The sequence below is a fragment of the Parambassis ranga genome, chromosome 10 (assembly GCF_900634625.1).
Source record: "Parambassis ranga chromosome 10, fParRan2.1, whole genome shotgun sequence".
In the NCBI taxonomy this organism is placed as follows: domain Eukaryota; kingdom Metazoa; phylum Chordata; class Actinopteri; family Ambassidae; genus Parambassis; species Parambassis ranga.
Window position 1 is genome coordinate 11,302,358 of NC_041031.1, and position 25,894 is coordinate 11,328,251.

Here is a 25,894-nt window from a genome sequence, read left to right on the forward strand (position 1 = left end):
CTTCATGCTAACAACTGCTATAGCTGATAATGACAGTTTAGATGAATCTTTTATGAACATTCAGTGGAGTCAAACGCAGCCGGGCACAAGCATCTTGAGTGGGATATAGTGGGCCTAATGTCAACTGAATGTAGAAAATGGTTAAATTGAGCCTCTGAGTGACTCTGGACATGGAACATTATTTGCAGTGTTCAGTGTGTTTGCTGCCCTCATGTGGACATGAATGAATGAAGCCTCTCACTTCACTCTAAACCATGAATGTTCAGTTTCAGTTTTGTCACACTATTTATTTTGACACTTTGACCACTTCACTTCAGTTCTAGAGTACCAAAATATCAAATTATTAACAGTACTACTAGCTTTACAAAAACAGGTGGAGCAGTGTCTATACAACCACCTGATTTTTGAATAAAGGAAGTACTTATAAACATAAAAGCATTTCATGAGAAACACATCTAAATGTGTTAATTGTCTGTGTTAGACTTTAAATAGTTTGGAGAAGTAGCAATAAATTTGAAACAACATGCACCAGGCACCACTGCACACAGTGGATGTTCTTCTGTTACAGTTTTGATAGGCTTTATTTCACGTTATTATTATTAAATGTGAGTGTTTTATAACAAAGTGGTGTTAATGGATCTCCGTTTAAGAATCATCTAAGTCTTAAACTACAGGGAGATAATGCACTGAAATGCATACATGAATGTGCCATTTGTGGTCTTTGTGAGTGGGTGAACTTTAAAGCACGAAATGCATTTATTTGTTCTTGTTTTATATTTCTCTGTTCTTACTTTGTTCACTTTGTTTACACTGTCTTTTTTTTATTTTAACTAACTGCCTCCACCTGTGCGCGCTCTCGTTTAGATTTACAATCCCAGGAAAAAAACATCACATGAGCTTTCTACGTGCGCGCGCGCGTACACGCACAGGTTACAGATGCCTCTTATCAATAACATCCATCATGGGCAGCCTTGGTAAATTGGGGTCATCGCCCTGCACGTCGCCAAGACGAGCAGGCAGGTGGGTCTCAGGTGAAACGTGACGTCACGCTGATACTCTTGAACTCCTCGGCAGTAAATCTATAAAGGTGTGTAGTTTGACAGCACAGGTAGCCTGAACCTTAGACTGGAGTGGCTAACAGAGCGCCGGAGCCTGCTGGGTATAAACACGGAGGCCTAACATGCGTCAGGAGGTTTGATTCACCGAGGTCTGCCTACAGAGTCACCCCAGGACACCGGCATGTACCCCAGCTCACCGTCGGTCCGACACCCGGCTCAGACACTGACACTGAACAGTCAGTACATTCCGTCTCCGTATGACTTCACCGGTTATCATCATCACGTCTCTGGAGTCGGTGACCCGTCGACAAGTGCATGGAACCCCGTTTACGCCCCTCGGGAGGAGTATCCATACAGCTTCCAGGGTTCGACCCCCGGCGGGCCGCAGGTCAGCTTCACCTCTCCGGACCTGAGCGGCGCGCCCACCGCGGCTGGAGGGGGGTCGCTCGCCCCGTACAACATTATCTCCGGACAGGACCCTTTCAGTACCAGGACGAGACCACATGAGTCCATCAGACAGACAGTCTCAGGTGGGACCTTTATTAATCGCACCAATCAAACACAAGCTTATCACTGTGTAGGTTTATTACACACTATTTGTTAATCCATCTAAACAAATTCATTAAAGCACCTGATTAGGCTGAGATGTGGAGCAGTTTGAACACGTTCTGGTTTATCTTTGGGTTCGTCACTTATCAGTTATTTTAAATGTCACACAAGTTTATTAACAGGAAATACACAACTCTGATAAGGCTGCATGGAGTAACTGTTTAGACGGGAACCATTTCAACACAAATTGAGACTGACTGCACTCACACATTCATAAAGCTGCTCGCCTCTCCCTTTCCGCCAGCACGGTGTGTGGATGTCAACACTAAGCCAATAGTGCAGGCCTCAAAGTCTGCACAAGTGTCACTCCCCACCCTCTCTGTCCACTGGGTGGGTGCAGAGTGACAAACTAGAGAGATAACGGTGGCACAGTGCAGGAAGTCTGCAGAAATCAGACTAAATCTACCCAGCCTGGGAACGCTCGGGCCTGCCTGTGTGTGTGTGCCTCAATCGATGCTGTCAAATTTTCTAATCAATAGCTAACTCTGACTCACAGTTTCCTAAGTGAATATGAGTGTGTGTGTAAAAGAAGGGCTGCCTGTGTAAACACCTATGTAAACACCTCTCAAGGTGATAAGGAGAAGCACTGATGCAATGCAGAGGGGAGTCTTTACATTCGTTATAGTTAGCATGATTGATAGAGCTGATGAGGCTTTAAGTGGCGCCTGAACTTGAACGTGGCACCAGACATCTGTTTGGCCACTGCATGTGACTCACTGACATATTAATTCCTGCTTTCAGCAAAGAAGGAAAAACCTAACACACCTACTCACTGACATTCAATCATCAAAACTGGTTTATTTTTTAACTAAATCTGGATTTTTTTTCATTGATCCAGGAGGGAAGACCCGCACCAGAGACAAATACAGGGTGGTGTACACTGACCGACAACGACTGGAGCTCGAGAAGGAGTTTCAGTACAACCGCTACATCACCATGAGGAGAAAGAGTGAGCTGTCAATGGCACTCAGCCTCTCTGAGAGACAGGTGAGAGAGCAGCAGTGGAAGTTAGCAGCAGAGAAGTAAAGACTGTGTGAGTTTAACAAGTTTTATTTAAAGGCAATGTTTATCACTTCTGAAAGTAATGTGTACATTATAGAAAGTTATTTCACCTTTTGAAACCATCAGGCAGACACATTCAAGCTTTCTGTGGAGAAGGATACACAACATTAGAGAAGCTTAAACATGGACAGTTATATCATCACTATATGAAACTTCTTTCTTGTGAATTGTCAATTTAATGTTTTTGTGAAATTAAAGTAGGAACTCGGTTACAGCATGATGCATGATGTTGTAATTGTGTTACTGTCAAGTTTAAATGGGGAAGTTAACACAGCACACATTAGCAGCCGTTTTCTCTACAATGATTTATGACCACACACACACACACACACACACAGCGTGTTAATGGTGAAAAACTCACTCATGCTCGTCAGTGATGTGCTCAGTGTTGTTGTTGTTGTTTCTCTATGATAAACCTATGACTGAGTGCAATGTATGCTGCACCAGTAACCACAAGTACTTCTGGGAAAGTAACAGACTGAAGCAGACACAGCATGCAAACATACCCTGCTAATCTTTGTGCAATGGACTTGAGGGGTGTGTCTGCAGAAATAGATAATTACGCTATGTTGTTGTGACAGTAGAATCGCCTGTATCTAAAAATGAATCTGACTGTTTAAATCCTGTGCATTGGTCCTTTGAATAATTCATAGAATTGTTGTTGATGTCTTGTTTTTGTGCGAATCAGGTGAAGATCTGGTTTCAGAACAGACGCGCTAAAGAGAGGAAGATCAACAGGAAGAGGCTGCAACATTCCCAGCAGGCCTCCACCACCACGCCCACCCCACCTGTTTTGGGTGGACACGCTGATCCCCACGTCGCCGCCAGCCCCAGCAGCAACATTTTGTCAGATACGATAACAGAGAAATACTAGGTGGATTTATACAGAAGACTGATACAGACCCTAATATGTAAATAGTATTTTGTGTTTATAGGTTTACCACAGAATGAATGAAGATAATTCACGTCGGTGTGATGATAAAAAGTTGCAGCTCTGGGGCGACTTTCTGTTTCTGTTGCACTGATCACGTCTATTGGGCACTTTGTAAATCATCAACACTTTCTTGTTCTTGTTTTCTTGATTTGAAGAAGTCTTGAGATAAAAGAGCCATTCTGAAGAATCTGCTTTAGATGTTAAATGTCAAGTCAAGTAAAACTGTCTAATCAGATACATCACATCACATTTAGTTTAAATTCAGACCTAAGTAAGGAAACGAGAGTATCATGTTATAAGTGACAACAGAATAAGTTGTTCAAATGGCTGAGTTTAGCCACATCCTGGCAAACATGAAGATTGCCCAACCACATGACTCATGGTGAACGATTCATTGCACGGCTAAACTTAGACATTCGGCTCTGTCATAAGGTGCGATGTCCCCACTCCTCTCATTAGGTGTATATATACATAGTATATATGTGACATGTTAAAGTATATGCAGCATGAAAGAAAATGCAGGTTAACATACTTTGACATGTTCCTTCTTTTTGAAAAAATGAAAAAGAGGAAGAAGATTTTTTTTTTCTTTTTTTCAAAATAAACCTCTCAACCACCAAGTTTTGCAATTCACAGCTCCGTGGTGTTCAGAGATTTTAGTCTCGGAGGATAATTATGTGTTTTGTATTTTTGCATGTTTCAGTCAAAGTGTGTGCTGTTTGTGTTGTGTGGGGCAACAGTCTTTTTAAACATTTCCACAGAGAATAACTAATAAAATTCCTAATGCCACCCAGTACCTATCTCACATACCGCAGAATCATATCATATATTCATATTTCCTCTTGCAGCTTGCAGCACTGTTTAACCATCTAAAAGTTTAGTAATGTAGTGTTATAGATACCAGCTGTAAGGTTTTCTGCCTTCTGTCTCGTGTAATGGAATTAGCTTAGTGCCAAGAAATACTACCGTATTTGGTTTGGAAAAAGATGCAGATGCAGTGTCTCAGTGACATTTTGATAATTAATACTATGTAGGAACTAATCTACACCCAGCAACCACATCACTGTGAAGGAGGTTATGTGCTTCAGCCATTCATCTTTGCAGTCTAACCAAGAGGGACCCTAAAAATACCGTAGACCCACAGACGTGACATTTAATGGCAGGAAAAATGTTCACATTCACTTTGTGTCATGGTGATTATAATCTAAGATGACCTAGACATAATGTTCATTATTGTATGTGCACTGAATTTATTTTAAACACGAATGCTGAAAAACAATATGGTCAGGAATGAAGAGCTGGCACCAGACTTGGTTTTATTGTTTAATAGCTTTGGCATGGAAAGAAAACATCACATGAAAGAGTCATGACAGAGATAAAACCTCCTGGCTTTCATAAGGACAAAATAAATGTTTAATTCTGATGTAACAAATTGATCCAGAGTTCGGGTGTAACAGTCCCTGTGGGTTTTCTGTGTAAAGGATTAACCAACGCTGATGATGATGAAGCAAAGTAGTATTGAGTGACTTGAGAAAAGAATAAGTGTAATAAAACACAAGAATAAAAAGGATTTCTGGAGGTTATTTAAGGACATTATACTATTGTGGATCGTAATTTTTATGGCAGTGTGAATCAGCTGAATGACTGTCAACCTTTAACCCTAGACTATCAAACCGAACATACTGTATAACCTCTGTCTTTGATTAATCCCACAGTAAACATCTCAACAAACTGAAGCACATACTGTCACACAACAGTGCATGTACACAAAAAAAAGGAATCATTACAAAAAATATTTCAATTAAATATATATATATATATATATATATATATTCATTAAATTAAAGGTAGGGTAGGAGATTTTGAAAACTCAGTGAGAGTCAGCCAGATTTCAAAAGTAAACACACGCCCCTTCCTCTTGGAGCTCACCCCGAAGCCACGCCTCCCAATCACATGGACGCGCATTAACCTGAAGACGAGCTGCGGCCTGTGACTTCGGCCATCATGCACGTTCCTCTCTGGTGCACGCAGAGCAGGAAGAGAGTGACAACCAGCCAATACTCCACGCAGGGTCCACCCGGAGGATTGGCTGATGTTTTTAGCATTTTATAGCTTCCACAGATGATTTATATTCTTTGTTTTAATGCGAAGCTGCCAAACTAATTGGTTGCTACCGGATTGTAAAGAGAAGTCAAACTAATTGAACATAAAGTGCATCAGAAGGAAATCTCCTACCCTACCTTTAAATACCCTACACACACACACATAATTATATATATAATATATATAATTATATTAAATATACATACATATTATATAATATATATACATATATACACAAGTACACCAGTGATTGGTGCATTCTCTCTGACCACATAAGACAGAACTAAACTAACAGTGAACCACACTACTGCACTAACTGCACTAAACTTAACACATGATAATACACAGTTGTTTTTTACAGGCGCCTTAAACACATTCTATTAATTAACACTACAAGTACGGTTTGAAAATAGCTCCGGAAAAAAAAAAGAAAACCTCTATAAAAGTGCTGCAAAATTCACAAAGCATTTAAAGCACTCCAACAAAGACTTCTGCACAGCAATTCAGAAATAACAAAAACTACTTAATGTGTCCAGTCCTTTTTTCCCTGATGACTGACATATTGTTGGTCGATATAAAATAACCACTTCAGTATAAATACTTCTACAGTTGTCCAGGCTTGAATGTTAAATAACCTAATGCAATATAAAATCTGCACATGAAAGGTAAATATCTCTGGTTGTATCACATTGATGTTGTATGTTTTCCGTTTTTCATTGGTTCATTTGAAACTGTTGCGCATCAAACTATAAATAGAAACCTTGATGGATTTCAAAGATAAACAATCACTCAGCTCAGACGCTGCCTTCCTTCCTACACCTGTAATGGTGCATACTGAACACCACATTAGTTGCCGAGTTTCAGTGAAAAAAGAAAAAAATGCTTAATCGGCACATATGAACACATATGTGGATGGATCAGCTGTACTGATGTTATATCAGTTTAAGATATGGAGACAGGAGCACCATTATAGTTTACACAACTCACTCAAACAGGAGCCGGTGAAACAACTTACAAAATCTGCAATACTTTGGCAACAGAGGAGGAGAGAAAAAGCAGAAGCTTTTACTTCATGGAAACAAATTTGTGCTTACTGTGAGAAACCCAAAACACTTCTTAAATCATCTAAACCACAGAGATGAAGGCAGATAAAAACACTTCCCCCCAACACACACACACACACCATCATAAGCCTGTGAGTTCTCGTGGCCAGCATTCCGATGAAATTTATGTTATTCCAAAATAACGTTGAGGTAACACATAATTATTATTACTTGTGTTTTAAGGTGTATCCTTTTGAGTGCAGTCTCTTCAGGCAGGGATGGTAATGTTAGGCCTATAGCTCCGACCAGATGATGCCCCAAATATATGACAGTAAAGAAAAGTGAAACAAATTGATGGCTTGATGGGAAGTCACGCGTCTGAGTCTTTATCAAAGCACATCACCTGCCTTTACGGACCATGGAGTACAGACACTCGTCCTCTGCTGCTGCTGCTGGAACAGTCTGCCGAGGGCGCTCTGAAAACTTGACCTGGCCATACTCCACCTCATCCTCCGCCCTTTGGTTCTCCTGCTTTGCCTGTCTTCCCTGCCGCTTCACAACCCTAACATCAGCATAGGTCAGTTCCTGGTCATCTTCCTCTGCAGGGAAACAGGAAGGAGTCACACAAATAGCAAATATAGTCTGTGAATCATTAACAGAACAGTGTGACATTTTGGAAATACGTTTATTCTTGCTGACAGTCAGGGACTCTCAGCTTTAAGTCAAGAGGAGGGTGAAACAGCTAACCCTGTTCTGCTGGTAGGAGGATTTGATGCTTTGCCTGCTTTGCATTTAGTGTTATCAGTGTTTTCTTATCTGACTCTTCTTATCTAAATGCATTGTCTGGTGTATTTAATCTATAAATAAAACTGAATATCAACTCTTCTCTGTACCTCTTGGACTGTTGTTTTTCTTTTTCATCTGAAGAAGGATCACTGTTACGCCAAGAACCAAGAAAATTACCATTGCTGAGAGAACGCCAGCCATTATTGGCCAGATTTCTATAAGAAAATCACAAAAACACAGATCAACAAAACATTAAAGATAAAAATGTGTAAGAAGAAAAAGAAGAAAATGACTCAACATATCCAGAGCAGCAGAGTAAGTTTGTCACTTACTCGTGAACAATTGCTCATCACTGCTGGCAGTTTGATTGTTGGATGTTTGATTAGTGCAGGGTGTAATTGACACAGGCTCCTTACCCCCAGTAGTGGTAGTGGTAGGGGCTGTTGTCGGTTTGACACACACGGTGTGATTACTTTCAAACACTTGGTCTGATCTTTGTGTCTCATTGGACAGTTCACACTTAATGTCCACAAAGCCTGTGAGCAAACAAACAGATTATTATAACAGATGTTCAGAGTGATCATAACCATCAGCGTCATCATGTCCTCACTCACCACAGACTCTGCTGACATGGTTACTGACTGTGCAGACCAGATATCCTGAGACGCCATGTTTCACAGTGATGTTGTTGGTCTCACTGTTTCCAGATTCGAGCTCAGCATCTGTCAGTGGACGTCCATCCAGAGTCCAGCTCCACTGAGGACTGTCCCCTCCCCCAGAGGAGCAGGACAGCCTCTTCTGTCCACTGGTCAGACACTCAGAGGTCAGCAGGACAGAGGACACAGGAGCTGAGAGAAACACACACTGATGTCTTTTCATAATGTAACAGAGTCATGGTCACTGCCTGCTGCTTGTAATGAGGAACAGACACAGAGCACAGACAGATGCAGGATGTGACACACTGTATATTGTGTGGACATCAATAACAATGTGAGCTTTAGTTCTATCAATATGGCTCAATGTAGAGAAGAAGGAAGAAATTTACCTTCAACAGACAGATGTAGAGACCGCTGTGATATATTTTTCCCTGAACTATCAAACATCTCAAGGACATATTCACCACCATCATCCCTGCTCAGGTTATTGATCCTAAATGTTCCATTAGAGAGAATAAACTCAGATCTGTCTTGTAATTGATTTGTAATCTTATTATTTCTCCACAGGAGTATCACTGATAATCCTTTTTTCCATTGGAATCTAGGTATTTCTGAAGCATCATCCATCAGCCTGAGAGTCACAGATGCTCCCACAGCTCTATAACACTGAGCTCCATCCTGTCTGCCATCACAGTATGTGTCCACACCTGCAAGTATAGACACATAAGCGTTACTGAGCTTTACAGGTCTGACTGTCTGTGGTAGTCTGGTTAAATAAATAAACTCTATTTTACTATCACTATTTTAATTATAACATGTTGCTGTTTATATAAATATTGTTCTTTCACTCATACAGAAGTTTTGCAGTTTTGTTTTCCCAAGTTCGAATTGTTTGATTAAATATGTGAACAATATTCTCTATATAACAACAATATAATGTATATACTTTACATTATATATATAACTGATCTTATTGTTACACAAATATTAAACATTCAACTTTTCGTTTAAACAGCTCTTTTTTCAGTATTTAAGGTCAACTTTCTCTCATCAAACTAGAGTAACTATGTTTGATCTCACTGAAACACGATAAAAACAAATAGAGAAGTATTAAAGTTCCAGAGCTCACCGTGACAGGCTCCGAGTCCGAGCAACACCACCAACAGTCCAACCACGGCTTCCATGTCTCCTCACAGTTCAGCCTCCGTGCCCATCAGAGTCTTCAAAGCCCACCATGTGTGCCCTGCTCCGAACAGCCCGTCCAGACAACAATCAGCCACGGAGGTGTGAGTGCCTGCAATGGTATAATAATCTTTTTTTCTTTTTTTACAGTAAGAGCAGGAAAGGAAGTGATATCAGTTTGACTTCCTTCCTCTTTTAAAGACTACAACAAGAGGGCCTCTGTGTGAGATGGACTGAGTGGAGCAGAGGGAACCACCACTCAGACACACTGAAAGAGGATCTGACTCACAGCTGGCACATCCCTTATTCCAGAATTAACACGTCAAGTAATGATTACGAAAATACACGTCCAAGACCTGTGATACCACATTTAAGCATGCTGGTGTACTGAGCAGCTTCAGGCACAGCTGTAACATGTCCAGCACAAATACAACACACACACACACACTGTTTTACACTGTTACAAATTCTGACTTAAATTACATTAAAACATGCATATTTTGTACAGGACTAAGTAATGCTCAGTTAAATTTAAAGAGAAATGAGAGAGACAGGAGGTCAAAAGAACAGGTTAATTATCTAATAATTAACTTTCTGTTCTTTTTTATATTATAGATCAGTGTCTACAAAAAACATAAGGGTTTTATGTTTTATTTCAGGAAGTGCGGGTGTATGTTATTTTGTTTTTTATGGTTTATTTTTTCCTACTCATTCTTCTATCATCCTGGTTTATTGTAAAAATAAAACAATATATAAACAAATCTGAGAGATCTGGATGCAAATATGCAGAGTGACAGGGAGACAGAGGCTCTCCTGGACATCATCACTCCCCCAGATGTCCAGGAGAGCCTCTGTCCCGCTGTCACTCCACGGCAGCTTAGAGCTGTCAGCCCCCTGCTGGTTCCATGAGGCAACTACAAAATTCACAAAAAGCCTGATGACAGTACAGTCCACTGCACACACCTACAGAGCCACCTGATGGCTGGATTTATACTGAACACTCACTAAACTACCCCCCATCTTCCTCACAGCTGTTGTCTTCCTTCTTTGCCGTCTTCTCTTGCAGACCAGGAGTGACGGCGAGATCCCAAAGCATTTGGCATGCCTCGCTTGCTGAAGTGTGCCGATCTTAAAGTGCCATGTCTGACTGTTTCAGTGGTATGTGCCGCTTCGTTGCTCCATGCCACAGTTTTGGGGATGTTTTGGTGCCATTTAATGCCCGTTTTGGGACTCATCAGTTGGACAGTCTGCTCTGGCACCATGTGTCACTCATATATTATGTGCCAATTTCAGCAGCACATAATATGAAATTGGTATGTATACCAATATATCCAATATATACCTGATATTGGTATGTACCAATTTCAGCGGCACATAATATATGAGTGACGCACAGTGGTGCGTGCAGCTCTGTTGCTCGCATGCCTGTTTTTAGCGGAATGCCACCGTCTGTCTGTAAGCGGAAGGCAAGGAGCTGCACATAACTAAAACAGCAACAGTATATAGCGACTTTCTCAAACCTCCAAAGTCGCCAGATGAGAGGAGAGCTGGGCCCTACCTATTTGTCTGACGCTGAGGCCGTCTTCCTCTTGATGAGATTTTATATAGTAGATGAACATGAAATAAAACACTCCATTGCGGAGATGAAAACTTAAACCAAAAGAATAAACCGGTGATAAACGTGCAAAGAGACTAACTAACAAAACGACAAACTACTCACAGCTACTGTGCCGTTCTCGGCATGTCTGCTGTACTTTGGCAGACCAGTTAAACTCTTCCCTCTTTCCAGGACTCTGAAGACGACAGTCCGCTTGTCTTAACAGGTTTGTTGGATAGCAGGACAGTGGGAAACTGCGTTAGGCGTGAGACAAAAACTATTTGCACTGTAACTAAAGGCAGCCGCTCCAACTAAAGCTGAGTGCACAGTTGTCCATATAACCGCTGTCTGTCTCCATGGTAACGACGCTCTAGCTAAGCAGCTGGGATTCTTAAATGACCACGTCATGCAGTGAGTACCTGTTTCTAAATAAATTATATAAATAAATCTGCCTTTTTTATAACAAAAAAAACTTGAAAAGGGAAAGACGCTTTTCTCAGGAGCAGTAATACCTCTGTGAGCCAGCAGGGGGAAACCTCACACCTTAACATCCCCAACAGAATGTGTAAGCTTCAATAAAAACATCACACAGGTTGATATTTGAAAGCATGCTTTAAGCATAAGCATAATCTGATGAGAGAAAACAAGACTATTGTTATTAAAGTACCACAGTTTGGGCAATTAAAAGATACAGTGACATTTTAAAAGTACAATTCTATGTGAAAGCTGCAATATAAGCTGTGTGGCTGTTCTCTTCTTCCTCTCTCCTCTCATGGAAAGAACAAGTGCTCCAATACCACTGACAAGATGCTTTAAGATGCAGAGCTCATTTCTACCATCAGGACAGAGTTCTCCGGATTTGTCCTCCTCTGTGGGACAGCAGAGCCTTCAGCTTTTTTGTATTTCATTTTCCTCCAAACAAAACAGACGGAAACCCCGACTAATAACAGAGTTACTGCCGCTGCCTTCAAAGCTCACACAAGCAGAGAGTGATCTGTTCAGAGACACACGAGCATCAGTTACAGCTTTGTGATTGGATGAATGTTTGATTAGTGCAGGGTGTAATTGACACAGGCTCCTTACCCACAGTAGTGGTAGTGGTAGGGGCTGTTGTCGGTTTGACACACACGGTGTGATTACTTTCAAACACTTGGTCTGATCTTTGTTTCTCATTGGACAGTTCACACTTAATGTCCACAAAGCCTGTGAGCAAACCAACAGATTATTATAACAGATGTTCAGAGTGATCATAACCATCAGTGTCATCATGTCCTCACTCACCACAGACTCTGCTGACATGGTTACTGACTGTGCAGACCAGATATCCTGAGACGCCTTGTTTCACAGTGATGTTGTTGGTCTCACTGTTTCCAGATTCGAGCTCAGCATCTGTCAGTGGACGTCCATCCAGAGTCCAGCTCCACTGAGGACTGTCCCCTCCCCCAGAGGAGCAGGACAGCCTCTTCTGTCCACTGGTCAGACACTCAGAGGTCAGCAGGACAGAGGACACAGGAGCTGAGAGAAACACACACTGATGTCTTTTCATAATGTAACAGAGTCATGGTCACTGTCTGCTGCTTGTAATGAGGAACAGACACAGAGCACAGACAGATGCAGGATGTGACACACTGTATGTTGTGTGGACATCAATAACAATGTGAGCTTTAGTTCTATCAATATGGCTCAATGTAGAGAAGAAGGAAGAAATTTACCTTCAACAGACAGATGCAGAGACCGCCGTGATGTCAGTCTCCCGGAATTATCATGTATCTCAAGGACATATTCACCACCATCATCCCTGCTCAGGTTATTGATCCTAAATGTTCCGTTAGAGGGAATAAACTCAGATCTGTCTTGTAACGTATTTTTAATCTTATTATTTCTCCACTTGAGTATCGCTGATGATCCTTTATTCCAATCGAAACTAGGTATTTCTGAAGCATCATCCATCAGCCCGAGAGTCACAGATGCTCCCACAGCTCTATAACACTGAGCTCCATCCTGTCTGCCATCACAGTATGTGTCCACACCTGCAAGTATAGAAACAAAACGTTTTTATAGTTAAGAAATGTTGATGTGTTATTTTCTAACAATAGAATTGAATAGAATAGAAATACTTTATTTATCCCAAGCTGGGAAATTCTGCAGCAGCAGTTACAGTCACTCAAGCACACTGAAAAAATAACTCTAACGACAGAAATGAAACAGTATCAACATTATTTACAGCATAAGGACACACTGTCCTCTCAGAGTTCTTTCTGCTGCAGTCAAAGAAATACTTTAATCTCATGTAAACATCTTATCAGTACAGTAGCACATCTGGACATGTGAATTATATGCAGCTTTAATTTTTGATTTCATGCTGTTTGTGAGGGAAATATTTGACACATCTACTTTGTTTTACTGCATTGGCATCACAGGTGTACAGTTACCATAGCAACAGAGTGATATATTTTCAAATCCTAGGATTACTATTTCTACTAACATAAAAAACCTAATTCTTTTAATTCATCTCTTTCACTCCTCATTCCTCAGATTTGGACATATTGCTTTAATAAACAGATGAACACTGTGATGAGTTTTCCTAAATACTTCACATTTATTCACAGTCCAGAATGATATAAGCAGCAGGAGCATCAACACAGACTGCTAATTATACTCAGATGAGACATTTATTCACACTCAGAGTTAAACACATCAGTGTGTACAGATCAGAGATTTTCACTGCAGAGAGTGATCTGTTCAGAGACACACGAGCATCAGTTACAGCTTTGACAAGTTCATTTTTAACTTAGTAAAAATCACTTTTGCTTACTCGACTGGTCATCACTGCTGGCAGTTTGATTGCTGAATGTTTGATTAGTGCAGGGTGTAATTGACACTAGGCTCCTTACCCACAGTAGTAGTAGTGGTAGTGGTAGTGGTAGGGGCTGTTGTCGGTTTGACACACACGGTGTGATTACTTTCAAACACCTGCTCTGATCTTTGTTTCTCATTGGACAGTTCACACTTAATGTCCACAAAGCCTGTGAGCAAACCAACAGATTATTAGAACAGATGTTCAGAGTGATCATAACCATCAGTGTCATCATGTCCTCACTCACCACAGACTCTGCTGACATGGTTACTGACTGTGCAGACCAGATATCCTGAGACGCCTTGTTTCACAGTGATGTTGTTGGTCTCACTGTTTCCAGAGTCGAGCTCAGCGTCTGTCAGTGGACGTCCATCCAGAGTCCAGCTCCACTGAGGACTGTCCCCTCCCCCAGAGGAGCAGGACAGCCTCTTCTGTCCACTGGTCAGACACTCAGAGGTCAGCAGGACAGAGGACACAGGAGCTGAGAGAAACACACAATGATGTCTTTTCATAATGTAACAGAGTCATGGTCACTGTCTGCTGCTTGTAATGAGGAACAGACACAGAGCACAGACAGATGCAGGATGTGACACACTGTATGTTGTGTGGACATCAATAACAATGTGAGCTTTAGTTCTATCAATATGGCTCAATGTAGAGAAGAAGGAAGAAATTTACCTTCAACAGACAGATGCAGAGACTGCTGTGATGTCAGTCTCCCTGAATTATCATGTATCTCAAGGACATATTCACCACCATCATCCCTGCTCAGGTTATTGATCCTAAATGTTCCATTAGAGAGAATAAACTCAGATCTGTATTGTAACGTATTTGTAATCTTATTATTTCTCCACTTGAGTATCACTGATGATTCTTTTCTCCATTGGAATCTAAATATTTCTGAAGCATCATCCATCAGCCTGAGAGTCACAGATGCTCCCAAAACTCCATAACACTGAGCTCCACCCTGTCTGCCGTCACAGTATGTGTCCACACCTGCAAGTATAGAAACAAAACGTTTTTATAGGTAAGAAATGTTGATGTGTTATTTTCTAACAATAGAATTGAATAGAATAGAAATACTTTATTTATCCTAAGCTGGGAAATTCTGCAGCAGCAGGTACAGGCACTCAAGCACACTGAAAATATAACTCTAACGACAGAAATTAAACAGTATCAACATTATTTACAGCAAAATAAAAAAAAACATAAGTGCAGAAGCAAAAGTGTGCAATTTGTTATTTTCTAATAAGAAGAGACAGTGAACATCAGTTGCAGTGAACTCATAGAAACAGCAGGTTTGTCTCAGCAGTCTCTCAGACTAGTTTATAGTCGTTTCTTTTTGTTACTTGTCATTTCCTTGTTTATTATAATAAAGATTTCAACACTTCTCTCACTCAGTTATTATATCAGTGGTCTGATGGCGACAAACAGCAGCAGCAGCAGTTTGGGGCGTTTCCTTTAAGTGAGCTTAGAGTTCCTTCCTCAGCTGGTGTTTTGTCACTAATGATAGTTTTATTTCACACAAACTGAATTCTTATAAATATATATATAAAGATATTTAAGCTCCCTTAAATTCTGCATAGACGATGTTGAAATACTTCATGTTAACATTAATAAAGTAGCACATGAATAAAGTCTGACAGCTCACCAAGAGAGAGTCCTAGAATCATCATCAGGAGTCCAAACTCAGCTTCCATGTCTCCTCACTGTGGCTGTTTGTTGATGCAGTCAGCAGCTGTCAGACAGATATGTCCACACTGACATGTACACTGGACAGTCACAAATGTTCCTGATCAGCTTCAGACGAAGAAGATGTATGACTTCACATGTGGTTTATGGTCAGAAACAGGAAACAAACAAAGATGCTGAAGCAGGAACATGTCTTCTTCTTACTGCAGTCAAATAAATAGGCTTCTGTCATGATTCTGTGTTTTGGGTTCTGGATTGTTTCTAGATTATTTTCTTGCTGCTTTGTATTATTTGGGTTCTTGAGTTGTTGGTGTTCCCCGTGTTCTGGCTGTCTGTGTGATGTTACTTTGGTTCTGTCCCGTTTCCTGTTGTACTTTGAAAGTTGTGTTTGTCATGTGTTTTACTTCTCCTGTGTTCCCACCTTTGTGATTGTTTGCCCCGCCCTCATGTGTTTCACCTGTGTCTCGTTACCTTGTCTATTTAAGACCTGTGTGTCCCTTTGCCTGTGCCGGACCGTCTTGTTGTTGTTGTTGTTCCTCGTCGTCTCTTTGGTTGCTTCTATTTTCTTGGGTTCTCATGAAGCCTCAAATACACTGTGTGATTTTGGGGAAATCTGTGTTTAACACCAACTCACACAGTACGAATGAAACGCATGTCAAGTCATCATAGCTCACGATGTATGTGTTCACACTCCAGGCGAGACGCAACTGCAGGTGCTCAGGTGATCGCACTGAACCGGAAATGAAGCATGTCTATCCCGGAACTGTTGCTGTTTCAAAGGAAAAAGTCAAATTGTTGCGTGTTTCTGCCACAGCTCATCGAACGTAACCTCGATGAGCTCGATGAGCTGCGTTTGCAGAACACACTCAAGTCACTGCGTCTACACGAAATTGTTACAGGTGATGTTTGTTTACACCTGTAACAATTTCGTGTATTTGTAATCTTATTATTTCTCCACAGGAGTATCACTGATGAACCTTTTCTCCATTGGAATCTAAATATTTCTGAAGCATCATCCATCAGCCTGAGAGTCACAGATGCTCCCAAAACTCCATAACACTGAGCTCCACCCTGTCTGCCATCACAGTATGTGTCCACACCTGCAAGTATAGAAACAAAACGTTTTTATAGGTAAGAAATGTTGATGTGTTATTTTCTAACAATAAAATTGAATAGAATAGAAATACTTTATTTATCCTAAGCTGGGAAATTCTGCAGCAGCAGGTACAGGCACTCAAGCACACTGAAAATATAACTCTAATGGCAGAAATGAAACAGTATCAACATTATTTACAGCATAATAAAAAATAAACAATGTGCAGAAGCAAAAGTGTGCAATTTGTTATTTTCTAATAAGAAGAGACAGTGAACATCAGTTGCAGTGAACTCATAGAAACAGCAGGTTTGTCTCAGCAGTCTCTCAGACTAGTTTATAGTCGTTTCTTTTTGTTCATGTCATTTCCTTGTTTATTATAATAAAGATTTCAACACTTCTCTCACTCAGTTATTAAAATCACTTGAAGCCTACATGTTGAACCTTGTTGAACTTTACAGAAAGTTGAACCTTAAGATCCAAAGATACAAAATTTGATCCAGTGTTTTTGGCAAATGTGTATAAAAGATGACCAATATGGAAAAATGCTGAGCATTGCTGCAGTCATACACATGAGCTGTGAATATTATACATTACAGTGACAGTATGTACCTGTGCTAAAGTGTTGGAACATTGCATGTATGGGGTTATATCAGTGGTCTGATGGCGACAAGCAGCAGCAGCAGCAGTTTGGGGCGTTTCCTTTAAGAGAGGTTAGAGTTCCTTCCTCAGCTGGTGTTTTGTCACTAATGATAGTTTTATTTCACACAAACTGAATTCTTGAAAATATATATATAAAGATATTTAAGCTCCCTTAAGTTCTGCATAGACGATGTTGAAATACTCCATGTTAACATTAATAAAGTAGCACATGAATAAAGTCTGACAGCTCACCAAGAGAGAGTCCTAGAATCATCATCAGGAGTCCAAACTCAGCTTCCATGTCTCCTCACTGTGGCTGTTTGTTGATGCAGTCAGCAGCTGTCAGACAGATATGTCCACACTGACATGTACACTGTACAGTCACAAATGCTCCTGATCAGCTTCAGAAGAAGAAGAATTATGATTTCTACATGTATTCTAGGGCAATAAAGAGGAAGTGAAATCAATGTTATAATTAATTTTAAAGAAGGAAAAAGACACACTGTCCTCTCCGAGTTCTTTCTGCTGCAGTCAAAGAAATACTTTACATCTCATGTAAACATGAGATTTAGTTTTCCTAAATGATTCACATTTATTCACAGTCCAGAATGATAAAAGCTGCAGGAGCATCAACACAGACTGGTAATTATACTCAGATTAGACATTTATTCACTCAGAGTTAAACACATCAGTGTGTACAGATGTTGATGAAGATTCTCAGTCATCCAGGTCATCATACGTAGAGAAGATTGAAGCAAGGCGTCTGGACTTGTAGAGTTTTCTTGAAGACGTTTCGCTGCTCATCCAATCAACTTCATCAGTTCTAACTGTTTGGTGGGGAAACATGGTTTATATGTGGTTGCAGACCTCAGTGGGTGGGTCTGTGTAAAACTTAAAAACAATAGCACTAAATGTTTCATACTTACCTGTGATGTTCTGGCTGACTGGGCCAGGTGTGTCTAACGACTGGCTAACGACTATGAAACTGCCGGAGGGGGACTGGTTGACAGCCCTTTGTTCTTACTGTGAGTATGTGTAAACTTCCTGGGAATGGATGGAATCACTGCATTGTATGTGGTAGAAAGATGATGTCTGAGGCCACCACCTCTGTTAAAGGAAGGTTTTTCCAGCTTAACATAGATGTTTCCTTGACTCCTCTTTCAAACCACCTTTCCTCCCTGTCTAAAATGTGGACATTGTTGTCCTCAAAGGAGTGTCATTTCTCTCTGATGTGGAGGTGAACAGCTGAATCTTGTCCTGAGGAGGTGGCTCTCCTGTGCTGAGCCATTCTTCTGTGGAGTGGTTGTTTAGTTTCTTCAATGTACAGATCAGAGCATTCCTCACTGCACTGCATATGTGACATTGCTGTGTTTCTCCCTGGGAATCTTGTCCTTCAGGTGAACCAGTCTCTGTCTCAGTGTTGTCATGGGTTTGAAATGGACCAGGATGTCATGGTTGTTTGAGTTTCTCTGATACTCCTGACACATATGGAATGGAGATGTTCTTTCTCCGCCTGGTGTTGTCCTCCTTCTTGTTGTTATGGGGTCTTGTTTTTGTGGCTTTGATGAGTGCCCAGTTGGGGTAGCCACAGGTTTGCAGGGCCTTCCTGATGTGGTGTTGCGCCTTCTTCTTCCCCTCTGAGCTGGTTGGTACAGTTTGTGCTCTGTGCTGCAGGGTCCTGATGACTCCCAGTTTGTGTTCCAGTGGGTGGTGTGAATCAAACAGCAGGTACTGGTCCATGTGTGTGGGTTTCCTGTACACTTCCACACTGAGGCTCCTGTGCTCCTCAATGTGTCCTCCACAAAGCATTAAAGTGGTGCAAACCTCATGAAACAAGTGCTACCTTCTTTATTTTTACAGTCAAATCTCATTGATGTTTTTGTGACTGAAGGTTTCAAAGACGCTTTTCTCAGGAACAGTAATACCTCTGTGAGCCAGCAGGGGGAAACCTCACACCTTAACATCCCCAACAGAATGTGTAAGAGGAGCTTCAATAAAAACAGAACACAGGTTGATATTTAAAAGCATGCTTTAATATTAAAAACAGAATAATCTGATGAGAGAAAACAAGACTATTCTTATTACAGTACCACAGTATGAGCAATGAAAAAAGATACAGTGACATTTTAAAAGTACAAATAGCTGCAAAGTTCTATGTGAAAGCTGCAATATAAGCTTTGTGGCTGTTCTCTTCTTCCTCTCTCCTCTCATGGAAAGAACAAGTGCTCCAATACCACTGACAAGATGCTTTAAGATGCAGAGCTCATTTCTACCATCAGGACAGAGTTCTCAGGATTTGTCCTCCTCTGTGGGACAGCAGAGCCTTCAGCTTTTTTGTATTTCATTTTCCTCCAAACAAAACAGACGGAAACCCCGACTAATAACAGAGTTACTGCCGCTGCCTTCAAAGCGCACACAAGCAGAGAGAGATCTGTTCAGAGACACACGAGCATCAGTTACAGCTTTGTGATTGGATGAATGTTTGATTAGTGCAGGGTGTAATTGACACAGGCTCCTTACCCACAGTAGTGGTAGTGGTAGGGGCTGTTGTCGGTTTGACACACACAGAAAGATTACCTTTAAACACCTGCTCTAATGTGTATGTCTCATAGGACAGTTCACACTTAATGTCCACAAAGCCTGTGAGCAAACCAACAGATTATTAGAACAGATGTTCAGAGTGATCATAACCATCAGTGTCATCATGTCCTCACTCACCACAGACTCTGCTGACATGGTTACTGACTGTGCAGACCAGATATCCTGAGATGCCTTGTTTCACAGTGATGTTGTTGGTCTCACTGTTTCCAGAGTCGAGCTCAGCGTCTGTCAGTGAACGTCCATCCAGAGTCCAGCTCCACTGAGGACTGTCCCCTCCCCCAGAGGAGCAGGACAGCCTCGTCTGTCCACTGGTCAGACACTCAGAGGTCAGCAGGACAGAGGACACAGGAGCTGAGAGAAACACACACTGATGTCTTTTCATAATGTAACAGAGTCATGGTCACTGTCTGCTGCTTGTAATGAGGAACAGACACAGAGCACAGACAGATGCAGTATTTTCAGACAGATCACTGTATATTGTGTGGACATCAATAACAATTTGAGCTTTAGTTCTATCAATATGGCTCAATGTAGAGAAGAAGGAAGAAATTTACCTTCAACAGACAGATGCAGAGACCGCTGTGATGTCAGTCTCCCTGAATTATCACTCATCTCTAGGACATATTCACCACCATCATCCCTGCTCAGGTTATTGATCCTAAATGTTCCATTAGAGGGAATAAACTCAGATCTGTCTTGTAATTGATTTGTAATCTTATTATTTCTCCACTGGAGTATCACTGATAATCCTTTTTTCCATTGGAATCTAGATATTTCTGAAGCATCATCCATCAGCCTGAGAGTCACAGATGCTCCCACAGCTCTATAACATTGAGCTCCACCCTGTCTGCCATCACAGTATGTGTCCACACCTGCAAGTATAGAAACAAAACGTTTTTATAGGTAAGAAATGTTGATGTGTTATTTTCTAACAATAGAATTGAATAGAATAGAAATTATTTATCCTAAGCTGGGAAATTCTGCAGCAGCAGGTACAGTCACTCAAGCACACTGAAAATATAACTCTAATGGCAGAAATTAAACAGTATCAACATTATTTACAGCATAATAAAAAATAAACAATGTGAAGAAGCAAAATTGTGCAATTTTGAATGCATAATAAGAAGAGACAGTGAACATCAGTTGCAGTGAACTCATAAACAGCAGGTTTGTCTCAGCAGTCTCTCAGACTAGTTTGTAGTCGTTTCTTTTTGTTCATGTATTTCCTTGTTTATTATAATATGGATTTCAACACTTCTCTCACTCAGTTATTAAAATCACTTGAAGCCTGCATGTTGAACCTTGTTGAACTTTACAGAAAGTTGAACCTTAAGATCCAAAGATACAAAATGTTCCAGTGTTTTTGGCAAATATGGAAAAATACTGAGCATTGCTGCAGTCATACACATGAGCTGTGAATATTATACATTACAGTGACAGTATGTACCTGTGCTAAAGTGTTGGAACATTGCATGTATGGGGTTATATCAGTGATCTGATGGCGACAAACAGCAGCAGCAGCAGTTTGGGGCGTTTCCTTTAAGTGAGCTTAGAGTTCCTTCCTCAGCTGGTGTTTTGTCACTAATGATAGTTTTATTTCACACAAACTGAATTCTTGAAAATATATATATAAAAGATATTTAAGCTCCCTTAAATTCTGCATAGACGATGTTGAAATACTTCATGTTAACATTAATAAAGTAGCACATGAATAAAGTCTGACAGCTCACCAAGAGAGAGTCCTAGAATCATCATCAGAAGTCCAAACTCAGCTTCCATGTCTCCTCACTGTGGCTGTTTGTTGATGCAGTCAGCAGCTGTCAGACAGATATGTCCACACTGACATGTACACTTGACAGTCACAAATGTTCCGGATCAGCTTCAGAAGAAGAAGATGTATGACTTCACATGTGGTTTATGGTCAGAAACAGGAAATAAACAAAGATGCTGAAGCAGGAACATGTCTTCTTCTTACTGCAGTCAAATAAATAGGCTTCTGTCATGATTCTGTGTTTTGGGTTCTGGTTTGTTTCTAGATTATTTTCTTGCTGCTTTGTATTATTTGGGTTCTTGAGTTGTTGGTGTTCCCCGGCTGTCTGTGTGAAGTTACTTTGGTTCTGTCCTGCTTCCTGTTGTACTTTGAAAGTTGTGTTTGCTGTTTCAAAGAAAAAGTCAAATTGTTGCGTGTTTCTGCCACAGCTCATCGAACATAACCTCCATCACCTCTGTCCAATGCTGTGTGGGTGCCGCCATGTTTGTTATCACCTGTAACAATTTCGTGTAGGCGCAGTGACTTGAGTGTGTTCTGCAAACGCATGCGCAGTGGAGGAAAGCACAGAGTATAGAAACATTTTTTTAAGTAAGAAATGTTGATCTGTTCCTGTTATTATGAATAAATGTTTTTTATTATTGCTATTTTTGTAATATGTTATTAACCCGTTATTACAGTTTAGTGTTTGTGTAGGGATGTGTTCAATGTTCATGCATGTCACAACACAAAAAAAGGGAAGTTAACAAATTTTGGACATTTCCAGGCAGTGTGTTCTTCCCTGTTTTGCACTTTTTTTGTCTACTATTAAGGACCACCATCACCACACTGTGTAGAGCTGAGACTGGCCTCATCTGTGTGCAGGACTGTAGTGATGGTTGATGTCAAACTGCATGTTGTGGTTTGCACCATTTCATCTGAATATGCAGATTCTCTCTTCAAGACAAGAATGCACGCAGGCAAGATTTAGATAAATGAAACTGCATTGATTATAACTAATAATTCATATAGCCTAAATAAAATTTGTAATCACTAAATGTACTCTAAAAGTTTCTTTGGTCCATATTTGATTTTATTTCTAGATTTATATTTATTTATATTAATATATATAAGTCCTTTAAAGGTGAATGAATAAGCAGTGTGAGGAGTAAGAGGTTGAGGTTAAAATAAAAAAAAAAACAACTAAAACCGACAGTTTTAAAATTGTTCAGAAGTTCCTTGTGCAGGTTGAGTTTCACTATACTATACAAGAGCACATGAACTGTTCTTGGTCATTCTCTAATACAGGAATTGAAACACTGCTGTAAAGCAGACAACACAAACAGATACAGATCTGCTCTTTTATGCATTCTCTTAAGCTATTTAACTACATTAAATGTCCATGTATACTCAACATTTTGTTATTTGTTCAATGTTTCCTGTGGAGAAAATCAAATATTATAATACCATAAAAAGAAAAGTTTGACACTTCAGGTTTACACAGATTAAGTTTAGTTAAGTCACAATAGCAGAGTGCATGCCTAATACACAGCTGTAAAGGCAACAGAAAGTTACACTAAAAGATGTGTAACTTTCTGTTGTTATGTTAACCTCTTTATAATACAGCAAAAAAAAATCAGATATTTAATTTTAAAAAAAGCAAAGATCTCAGAGTCCAATATGCAATATGTTGTTTGAAAATGTACAAATCCAGACAAACAAGTCCAACTTTTGTGGTGATACTTTCAGTTGTCAAGTCCAAACTTGCCCTATCCTGTATAAAACACAGAAACAAAAAGATTATTTTCCAATGAATGCTGGGCATTCACTATAGATATGGCATCATTTAGTGACCTTCACAGACAAGTAAACTGAAGTATTACCTGATCTTTTACAATGTCTCCATTTTGTGCACAGAACGGAGCACACCACCAGGACCAGGACAGCACCCAGTACAGCAGCAGCAAGGATCAGCGGGGGTAAAGTGTTTTCTGAAGGAAGAGACGTTACGGGTTCAGGTTGTATCATGTGTACATCTCTAAATGTGTCATCATCGTTCAGATGAACGACTTATTATTCTGACAACTGCAGGAAAAAAACACCCCCTGAGGTTTTTGTCAGTTGCCAGGACAAAGTAAACACTCCAACTGTGGTTTAATCATAACAGACTGAGAGCCTCAAAATCAAACCGCATAGCCTACAAAGATGAATGACATGCAACACAGCTTCAGTTAAACCACAGTAGTTCCTGTTAGTGAACCCCACCTAACACTTCTGCTGTGCAGGGGTCACACACATCTGGTATATATGGAAAGTTTCAGAACTTTTAAGAAGTATTTTATCGGCCCTGTGTCTTAAAACATGTAAAAAAAAAATACATCAACATAATCTGCTCACATGGCGGCATAAACATAATGATGACAGAAATCAAAAGAAAATCACTGAAGTGAAAGTTGAGAGTCAAGGCTTACCGTTAACATCAAGAGTAAAACTGGTGGAATTCACATAAGTCAGCTGTGTGTCATAAACTTCTATGTTGTATCGCCCTGAATCATTCTTCTCCACGCTGCTGATCTTCAGCGTCCCATTATTGATGAAGAACTCTGTTCTGTTCTTTAATGGCTCCTGTATCGTGACCTTTCCTTTCTTTATGTTGAACACAAGTATGTCTCCACTGGGACCCTTCTTCTTACACCACAGCCGATAGCCAGTGGCGTTGGACATCATTTGGATGTACACACATCCTCCAGCAGTAACAGAGCACTGGGATTTCATATGGGTGGCATCACAATGAGTGTCAGCAACAGAAATAAAAGCTGGGGAACACACAGTAAAAACCCATCAAAATGTATTCACCATTTTTAACAATGTTTCATGATGATGATGATCTTACCATGAGTGAATCCTGCTAACATCACAAAAATAAGAAACTGCTCCATTTATCCCTGCCCTCCGGAACGCAGTTTAAAAAATCCAGAGAAAACTAAACAGAGATGAAAGTGGATGTAAAACTGCCATCCGCCTCAATCAGAGGTGGCACCATATGCCGACAGGTCATACTGTGCACGGAGGTATTATTGGTTATGCAAAAAAGCAGGAAATGAAGAAGCGATCTGTCTCGCTTCTTTCATCATCAAGTCGCCTGCAGCACGTTGATGTTAAGAAATACAAACCTGCATGTGACTAAACCTGTTTTTTCCCGTCTGTTGAAATCACATCGTGAAACCGAATCTGACACATCTGTGCAACCAGAGGAGACACTTTTGACATGTTTAAACCACCCGGCAAGAGGCTTTGGTTTTATGTTTTTCTGTTCTGTCCCCAAAAAATTGAACTGAGAATTATATGCACACACACCTGCACACTGAGGACTCACTGTAAGGCATATTTTAGCTTCATTATAACTGCTCTGCTGTGCGGCCTCTACTGCAGGAAATCTGGGTTAGACAGAGGCTTCGGTTTCAGCTAAATATACACCTCTCAACCACAACTTTAAATCTACTCAATAACAGGTGCTATTATAATGAAATAAACACATATAGAAGAACATATTAGGCAGCAGGTGAACTGTCATTTCTTAGGATTTGCACATCTTTAACAGAATCCAAACTGCCAGGCTTTCCTGATATGCTGTGGCTGAGAATGACTACTAATGTCAGCATGGTGGTGGGTGCCCACAGGTCACAGGAAACAAAGGCTGGCCTGTGAAATTATAATCTTACAAAAGATCCTAACGTGAGACAGAATGGTGAGCAGATAAATTAGGCCCACTAGTCAGACAGAATGATGCTGTGTTTCTTCTCAGATCACTAATCCCCCCTAATATTAATTATCTTGTGATGAGCTCCTATTAACTATCTCTAGTGTAAAGTCCCTGGTTGTGCTTTTCAAGGAACAACTTTACTTATTTTGACTCTGCAGATCTTACAGTTCATTTCTCCTAAGAGTACTAAAAACATCAGCTAACTCATTATGAGAACATAAGGGTAAACAAATGGTACAAAACAAGAACACAGTCAATCCTCTATTTGACAAATGAATACATCAATAAATAAAGGGAGATAAAAACGTTTCACGTACAGAGGTAGTCGACATGAATCAAAATTACTAGAATTTTCAGATAATTTCTCCTTCACCTGGTTGTCAAAACAAAATGAGTAAATGCTATGCTACTATGCAGTCTCCTTGTACAACACACACATTAGCTTGCATGCATCACCTTCTTGATATAT

The 25,894-nt window shown here is 40.4% G+C and overlaps 3 protein-coding genes across 4 annotated transcripts; 1 reads left to right on the forward strand and 2 right to left on the reverse strand.

Moving 5' to 3' along the window:
* The first annotated feature begins 1,075 nt into the window (after positions 1-1,075).
* cdx1a (caudal type homeobox 1a) lies at positions 1,076-5,106 on the forward strand. Its single transcript, XM_028416438.1, has 3 exons — positions 1,076-1,588; positions 2,506-2,654; positions 3,418-5,106. The coding sequence occupies exons 1-3, from the start codon at positions 1,240-1,242 to the stop codon at positions 3,601-3,603; spliced, it is 684 nt and encodes a 227-aa protein (XP_028272239.1). The 5' UTR covers positions 1,076-1,239; the 3' UTR covers positions 3,604-5,106.
* A 778-nt stretch (positions 5,107-5,884) lies between these two features.
* Positions 5,885-17,697, reverse strand: LOC114442229 (hemicentin-1-like). 2 transcript variants are annotated; one of them, XM_028415609.1, is made up of 12 exons: positions 17,567-17,697; positions 16,557-16,679; positions 16,254-16,348; positions 15,539-16,172; positions 14,566-14,883; positions 14,135-14,368; positions 13,925-14,056; positions 12,743-13,060; positions 12,312-12,545; positions 12,114-12,233; positions 7,703-7,810; positions 5,885-7,408 (listed from the first exon to the last, which is right to left on the reverse strand). In XM_028415609.1, exons 4-12 carry the CDS (start codon positions 15,585-15,587, stop codon positions 7,209-7,211), a joined length of 1,713 nt encoding a protein of 570 aa, XP_028271410.1. In that variant the 5' UTR covers positions 15,588-16,172; positions 16,254-16,348; positions 16,557-16,679; positions 17,567-17,697; the 3' UTR covers positions 5,885-7,208. The 2 variants fall into 2 exon arrangements, with proteins under 2 accessions (XP_028271410.1, XP_028271411.1); XM_028415610.1 differs by lacking the exons at positions 5,885-7,408; positions 7,703-7,810 and adding an exon at positions 11,624-12,024 and having other exon boundaries at positions 15,539-16,679.
* Positions 17,698-19,332: 1,635 nt separating this feature from the next.
* Positions 19,333-22,086, reverse strand: LOC114442232 (junctional adhesion molecule A-like). Its single transcript, XM_028415613.1, has 5 exons — positions 21,646-22,086; positions 20,470-20,787; positions 20,033-20,266; positions 19,835-19,954; positions 19,333-19,745 (listed from the first exon to the last, which is right to left on the reverse strand). The coding sequence occupies exons 1-5, from the start codon at positions 21,692-21,694 to the stop codon at positions 19,564-19,566; spliced, it is 903 nt and encodes a 300-aa protein (XP_028271414.1). The 5' UTR covers positions 21,695-22,086; the 3' UTR covers positions 19,333-19,563.
* Positions 22,087-25,894: the final 3,808 nt, after the last annotated feature.

Coding starts and splice junctions, on each gene's coding strand:
- cdx1a (XM_028416438.1), top strand. CDS start 1,240: ATGTACCCCAGCTCACCGTCGGTCCGACACCCGGCTCAGACACTGACA. Junction 1,589..2,505: donor CATCAGACAGACAGTCTCAG/GTGGGACCTTTA, acceptor TCATTGATCCAG/GAGGGAAGACCCGCACCAGA. Junction 2,655..3,417: donor TCAGCCTCTCTGAGAGACAG/GTGAGAGAGCAG, acceptor TGTGCGAATCAG/GTGAAGATCTGGTTTCAGAA.
- LOC114442232 (XM_028415613.1), bottom strand. CDS start 21,694: ATGGAAGCTGAGTTTGGACTTCTGATGATGATTCTAGGACTCTCTCTT. Junction 20,267..20,469: donor TCTGCATCTGTCTGTTGAAG/GTAAATTTCTTC, acceptor TGTTTCTCTCAG/CTCCTGTGTCCTCTGTCCTG. Junction 19,746..19,834: donor TACCACTACCACTACTGTGG/GTAAGGAGCCTG, acceptor GTCTCTGAACAG/ATCTCTCTCTGCTTGTGTGC.
- LOC114442229 (XM_028415609.1), bottom strand. CDS start 15,587: ATGGAAGCTGAGTTTGGACTCCTGATGATGATTCTAGGACTCTCTCTT. Junction 14,057..14,134: donor CCATGTCAGCAGAGTCTGTG/GTGAGTGAGGAC, acceptor GTTTGCTCACAG/GCTTTGTGGACATTAAGTGT. Junction 7,409..7,702: donor GAAAAACAACAGTCCAAGAG/GTACAGAGAAGA, acceptor GTTTCCCTGCAG/AGGAAGATGACCAGGAACTG.